Source organism: Kogia breviceps, chromosome 12, assembly GCF_026419965.1.
Source record: "Kogia breviceps isolate mKogBre1 chromosome 12, mKogBre1 haplotype 1, whole genome shotgun sequence".
NCBI lineage: Eukaryota > Metazoa > Chordata > Mammalia > Artiodactyla > Physeteridae > Kogia > Kogia breviceps.
In genome coordinates this window covers 93,171,992-93,178,600 of record NC_081321.1, presented here as the reverse complement: position 1 = coordinate 93,178,600, position 6,609 = coordinate 93,171,992, and the positions used below count along the sequence as shown (strand labels likewise).

The following is a 6,609-nucleotide window of genomic DNA, read 5'->3' as shown; positions in this document are numbered from 1 at the left end:
TGACCCCGGCCCTGCAGGACTCGGCTCTCGCCACCAAAGGATTATAACCACCTGCTCTTCCAAGCATTTCATGAGCCCCCTGAAGCAGACCCAGGAGCCTCGGGGGCCAAGCCCAAGCCCAGCAGCAGGTCATCAATCTTCCTGCCAAAGCCATGGCAAAAATAATCTCCTAGTCCTAGGCCAGACCCTTGGTGGAAGCTTTTCTGGCCCAGGGTTCACAGAGCAGCCTCTGGATTGGGCTCCTTGCTGCCAGCCTGGCACCTGCAACCCAGCCTCTACACAGCAACCCTAGGGCACCTCCCCTCCTGAAAACCCTCAGTGGCCTCACTGCCTGCCTGAAGGATGAAGTTCCTGCCCCGCAGCTAGCCTAGGAGACACACGTGATCTCACTGCATCCACCCTCCCAGGCTCCCCAGGCCCCACCCCGCCCTGCTTCAGCTACACAAGCCCGCTTGCTGCTCCCACCTGTACCTGCCTTGGCACAAGCTGTTGCTCCACCTGGCAGGCCCTTCCCACCTCTTAACAGGAAAATGCATATTAAATGTCATCTCCTCTGGGACTCCTGCTTGGACTGCCCAGGAAGGCAGGAGTTTCCTCCTCTGGGCCCTTTCAAACTGTGTGTACTTTTCCGTTATGGCCCCATAACACGTGCTATCCTTTCTTCTTTTGGTATTTGCTTCTCCAGCTAGACAGAGCTCCCAGAAGGCAGAGACCAGGCCAAAATCACGCTGTCTCTGACTTCCTCTCAGGGGCTAGCTTAGGGCAGGCACTCAAATGTTTGAGGGATAAAGGAAAGGAGAAAGGAGAGGGTCATGTCTTTCCTTACCTGGCACCTCTGTCCACATGTATCAAATACCGGCTGTGTGCCTAAGCTGGGCAGGCTGTACTGCCCTCCATTAGTCGGGGTGTCTGGGCTTCTTTATCTGGTTCCAATGGGCCAGAGAGACCCCTTCAGAAGCAGTTGGCCTTGGGGTCCAGCCACGGGCCTGGGCTGTACGAGTACGAGTGTCCCTCTGCCAGGCCACTGTGTGTGGAGGGCTTCCACTGACCGACCCCTCCCCTGGGCCTGGGGTTTCATGCAGGTTCAGGCTCTGGCTCTGCCACCCCCCGGCTGGGCGACTGTCTCCTGCCCATCCTAGAGGGAGGCTGTTCCCAGTCGGTCACCTGTCCATGCCCACAGAGGACCCCAGCTGGGTGACCGGACCAACCACAGCATAAGCCAACCTCAGGAGGTTTTGTTCCCCACTTGTATTTTGCAGGCACTCACCACTGTTGTGTAGCAAACGTTGTCAGATGCTCTTAGATGTTCTTCCGATGCTGCCTGAGCTGCCCTGAGAGCCATCCCTCTCACCCAGTTAGAATCCTGGCTCTGTCTCGAATTTGCCACTTGGCTTTGGTCAAGTACCTCATCTCCTTGCGCCTCGGTTTTCACTTCTGAAAATAGAGGTAATATCCCTTGCCTGCCAGGGTTGGTACGAGGCTCGGATGAGCCAGGCGAGGTGTGAGTGATGGCCTCGGGGAGACAGAGGCCACACTGGGGGCTGCAGAGGCGGCAGCATCACACCCCTTGCCCTCCAGGAAACACTCCCACTACTGCAGCCTGAGTCAGCCAGGGACATCTTGGCAGAGACGTGGGAGAAAGAGCACAGGACCAGGTGTCAGCCCCTGTGCTGCGCCCTCGCAGCAGTCGCTCCCCAGCTGCGTCTCAACCTCCCCCTGAGAAGGCTGACTGCCGTCCTGACCCCTGCGTCTGTGACAGGTGGCAGGCAGTGATGAGGTCTCAGCAGCTGCCCGCTGTCAGGGAGGGCCTTCCCAGGGTGCCCAGCAGCCGGGAGGGGTGCTGGGGAGACACGGAAGCCGAAGGTCTCAGGCCTCAGCCAGAAGCTAATAAACATTATTGGCTTAGGGTGAGGGAGGAAGTGAGTGGCTCCGCAACCATGGAGACTGGTTAATTAGGAGGTTTCCGCACCACACTACCCCAGCTGTGTGCAGGGACAGGTAGGGAGGGGGCCGCAGGGTAATCAGGGCTGCTGGAAGGCCAGCTGGGGCCCGAGTGTGGCTCGGCGTCTCCCCGTAGCCAGGAGCACCAAATGGCTGAAAGAATAATGCGAGGGGTTTGGGTCAGGCGATTAGGACTTGACGGCTGGGGGAAGCCCTCAGCACTGAACAGAACTCTCCAAAGGAAGGGGGCTGGGAGCCCTCTGAGCTTTCTAGGGCCTCCAGTTGCGCGTGGGGAGCTGCAGGGTTGGGGAGGAGGGCTGATGGAGGATCAGGAAAAACCAAGAAGAACCTTGGAAACCATGGGATCTGAGGAGGAAAAAAATGGGAAAAACCATACTCGGTTCTACTGAGTAGAAAAAGTTAAACAGCAGTGGGTTTGAACCCAACCTCTGCCAAACACTAGCTATGTGACAAATCACTGAGCCTCTCTGATTCCTGCCGTCCACATCTATAAAGTGGAATTGATTGTATCTGCCTTGCAAAGGCGTTTTGATAATTAGATTGAGGAATGTAGCACCCCATACAGATGGGCACACGGGTTGCCCTCCTTCTTGCCAGACTGGTTACGGACAGCGTCTTGGGGCTGCCTAGCTAAGGGCCTGCACTTGGCTGCGTTGAACCATTTTCACCGCCCAGGGGTCTCCACTCAGTGGACTCAGTGTCTGTCCCCAGCTCAGCCACTCCTCCTCAGAGGGCTCCTGGCTTTGGCCCCATCCCCTAGGGGCGTCCTGTGCAGGGGCAAGGGGAATGACAGACATACGTACACCCGGCAGAGTGGAGGCAGAGTGGAGGCAGACAAGGTTTATTCCGCTCCTCGGGCAGGCAGGGCCCGGGCAGCCTCTCTGCCGCGGGCCGGCTCCCGACCCGGCTCCCCGCCCCAGCCGCCGCCCGTTGGCAGCCGCCCGCGAGGCCTAGCGTCCGCGAGGCAGTCGGCAGGGCCTGGGGACGCCGGGCGGACGCGACGGAGGGCGCGGCGGGCGCCCGGGAGGCAGCGGGCGCGGGGGCGGCGGCGGCCGCAGGGCCACAGGCGGCGGAGGCGCGCACGGAAGTGGCGCGAGGCGAGCGCGTAGACCAGTGGGTTGAGGCAGGAGTTGGCGTAGGCGAGGCAGTGCGAAGCCAGGCGGCAGGCGTAGGTGGCCGGGCTGAAGGCGAAGCGGCCGTACCAGAAGCAGAGGATGAGCGCGTGGTGCGGGCCCCAGCAGAGGGCGTAGAGCGCGGCCACCACCAGCATGGCGCGCCCCGCGCGGCCCGTGGCTCTGCGCCGGGCCTCGGCCGCCGCCGCGCCCGCGGGGCCCACGGCCACCCACAGGAAGCGCAGCGTGCGTCCGTAGGCCAGGCTCACCACGGCCACGGGCAGCAGGTAGCCGGCGGCGAAGGTGGCCACGTCGAGGGCGCGGCGGCGCGCGTCCTCCCAGGCGGGCACGCAGAGCTCGAGCGCGCCGTAGCGCACGGTGCCGTAGTAGCTGAGGTAGGGCGCCGAGAAGAGCGCCGCCAGCAGCCAGACCAGACCCACGGCGGCGCGGGCGTTGCGCGGCGTGCGCAGGGCCCGCGAGCGCAGCGGGTGCCGAACGGCCAGGTACCTGCGGGCGGGCGCGGCGTCAGCGAGGCGGGCGGGCGGGCGGCCGCCTAAACGCCCGTGTCTGAACCTCGGGGGTGGGCGGGGATCGCGCGCCCGGCCTCGTAGGGAGGTTGTGGGGATGAACGGAGTCGGCGCGCAAAGCGCTTAGAGCAGCGCCTGGCACCTGGCGGGGCTGGGTCAGAGGCTCAGAGAGAAGTGACCGGCCCGAGGTCGTCAGCTAGAGAGTGAGCCTGGGTTTGACCCCAAGTTTCAAGCTATGAAAGCCAGTCTGACCACAACCTGAGCCAGGTGTGGGCGGTAATAAAATATCTGATGAATTCATTGGTGTGTTCCTTTTGCCATTCATTTCACTCTTACAGAGCATCATGTGCCAGGCCCTGTGCTAACACTTGGGACACGGAGATGTTCTCCGGAAGCTCCCAATGGAGTTGAGGGGAGGGCCGGATGATCCCCTCAAGCATGCCCTGCAGGTGCCCAGAGGCTGGTTGGTGAGGGCCAGGGAGCTGTTCCTTTTCCCCCTCCCATGTCCCTTTTTGGTCCCCCATTCTCTCCTTTCTAAGGCCATCAGGTCTTCCCTCCCCAGCCCAGACCCGGCCAGGTCCCCGACACAGCTCACCTGTCCACCGAGACAGCCGCCAGTGTGAAGCTGCTGGCGTACATGGTGAGGTAGATGAGCAGGTGCACAGCCTTACAAACGAGGGCCCCAAAAAGCCAGGCATCCAGCGTGTAGATGGCGGCCTGGAAAGGCACGCAGCACAGGATGAAGCAGAGATCAGCCACGGCCAGGTTGAGGATGAAGAGATCCGTAGTGCTGCCTGGCTCCTGCCAGGCGCTCACGCCGGGCTGCAGCAGCACTGCCAGCACCAGCCCATTGCCCACTGTGCCCAGCAGGAAGATGAGGGCAAAGACCACGGGCACTGCCACAGCCCCCATACTCCCTGGGCTGTCTAGCGAAACGTTCTGGGCATCAGCCATCTCCTCATCAGACAGGCACCTGAAGAAGAGAAGCTGGAGTCCTCAGGCAGGAGCCCCCAGCTCTGGTTACTCAACTCAGGGTCTAGTCCCCCACCCTGGGCCTGGCCACGTCCCGTGGGCTGGAAGCTTGTGTGGCATGGGGGTGGGGGTGGGGACAGAGACAAAAGTTATCACTGGGACCCACTGTGCAAGCTCCTGACAGAGTCTCATCGATGTCTAAGGTGGGTTTCTCAGTTTCCTAGGGAACACCCCCATAGCCCAGGGCATAAAGGGCTGATTAGGTAGTTGATAGACACCTTCAACCAATGATGCAGGTAAAGATACAGGCAAAGTGGGGTGGGGGAAGGGGCATCTCCAACCCCAGGAGCTGATGTTTTCAATGGGGATCTGAAATACAGGGCTTTTTTTTTTTTTTTTCTTTTTAGCCACACAACGCGGTATGTGGGAGCGGTATGTGGGATTTTAGTTCCCCGACCAGGGATCGAACCCACGCCCCCCTGCATTGGAAGGGTGGAGTCTTAACCACTGGACCACCAGGGAAGTCCTAAGGAAGACTTTTGGACATAGGTCAAATTCAGCCAAACATGAGTGACACCCCTGAGTCATTGGATAGTCCAGTTTAGTGAGAGCATGACAGTGGCATAGCTGGGAGAACCATATAAGTCCCTGCTCCCTTTTCACAAATGAGGAAATTGAGGCTCAGAGAGGGGACATGGGAGGCCAATATCACACTGTGAGTGGCAGAGCTGAGGCTGTTGCCACCCTGGTACCCTGACTCCCAGGCTGGAGCGCTCATCTGAGAGCCTGTAACAGGTAGTGCTTCTGACGATCTGTGCGCGCACGTGTGTGTGCACACACGAGCATCTATGCAAGCTGTGCTCACTCTTACCCCTGCCCCACCCATGGCCCATATCGACTGCTACCTGGGGGTCTCCCTACATGCTTGGACCTCTGGGGTGGCTGGACGTATTAAGGGCTAGGGAGCCAGGCAGGGAGGAGGGAGGAAAGGTGATATCTGTGTCTCCCACCCCAGCATGCAGCAGGTCCCCGCAAAGCCCACGATAGGCAACACCCACCTCGACCCTGGGCACTGGGCTCCGCTTGATCCTGGGCGAACGGGCCAGGCTGAAGCTGCCTCCTGGCTCAGTGGCCACCCCTTGGTGCCTACCTGCAGGTACAGGTCTGCCTCCCAGTGCTGCCTCTTCTCCTTTAAGGGCCCTCTTCTCCTTGGCCCTCCTCTGCTGAGCTGGACTTGGGCACTCCTTCCGAAGAAGTAACCACCTCCTTCTCATTCCCTGATGTCCCCCAGGTGGCATGCTCTTCTGTCCAGCTCTCCTCTGCCTCTCTGCGTTGCTTCTGCCTCTTTCTGCAGCGAGTAACCCATTGATCTCGTTCTCTGAGATTCTCGCTTTGTAGTTAACCCCTCTGTGCCCAGGGCCCAGTCCATTCCTGGCCCTCTCACCTCCTGTGGTCCTGTTTCCCCATCGTCTCTGCTCCCTGCTCCAAGAAGGGCTCCAACCCAAGCTCAGAAAGAACCCCTAGTCTTTTTTTTTTTTTGGCCGCACTGTGTGGCATGTGGGATCTTAGTTCCCTGACCACCCCCTGCACTGGAAGCATGGGGTCTTAATCACTGGACCATCAGGGAAGTCCCGGGACTCCTAGTCTTGAGTGGGGTTTCCTATGTTAGGAATCCAGGAGCCCCTTTTCTGCAGACTTCAGATAGGACTACTCTTCCTGGCCCCTGAGAATCCTGAGACCCATCAGTTTCCCTAAGATTGTTCCAGGGGTTCAGTCTGCCCGAAGCCTGCAGGGTTTATGTGCCTGTCCAAAGAGTCTGGCTTTAGCCTGAGGGCAATGGGGAACTAGAGAAGGTTCTAGAGCAGGGACAGGACCTGCCCATTTATTTTGTAATTTGTTTATTGCGGCCTGGGGTTAAAAGGATGAATAGAAGGGGAGCGATTTAATGAGTGAGCCATTAGGAGCCTCTTGTCCAGGCAAGAGCCAAAGAGGTTACCAGGTCTTGGGGAATGGCTGTGTCATTCAGTCATGGGGTT

General features: G+C 59.7%; 1 protein-coding gene across 3 annotated transcripts; it reads right to left on the bottom strand.

Moving 5' to 3' along the window:
- Nucleotides 1-2,773: 2,773 nt before the first annotated feature.
- GALR3 (galanin receptor 3) lies at nucleotides 2,774-6,008 on the bottom strand. 3 transcript variants are annotated; one of them, XM_067010172.1, is made up of 3 exons: nucleotides 5,632-6,008; nucleotides 4,197-4,574; nucleotides 2,774-3,581 (listed from the first exon to the last, which is right to left on the bottom strand). In XM_067010172.1, the coding sequence occupies exons 2-3, from the start codon at nucleotides 4,553-4,555 to the stop codon at nucleotides 2,804-2,806; spliced, it is 1,137 nt and encodes a 378-aa protein (XP_066866273.1). In that variant the 5' UTR covers nucleotides 4,556-4,574; nucleotides 5,632-6,008; the 3' UTR covers nucleotides 2,774-2,803. The 3 variants fall into 3 exon arrangements, with proteins under 3 accessions (XP_066866273.1, XP_066866272.1, XP_058936665.1); XM_067010171.1 differs by having other exon boundaries at nucleotides 5,724-6,008; XM_059080682.2 differs by lacking the exon at nucleotides 5,632-6,008 and having other exon boundaries at nucleotides 4,197-5,428.
- Between the last annotated feature and the right edge of the window lie 601 nt (nucleotides 6,009-6,609).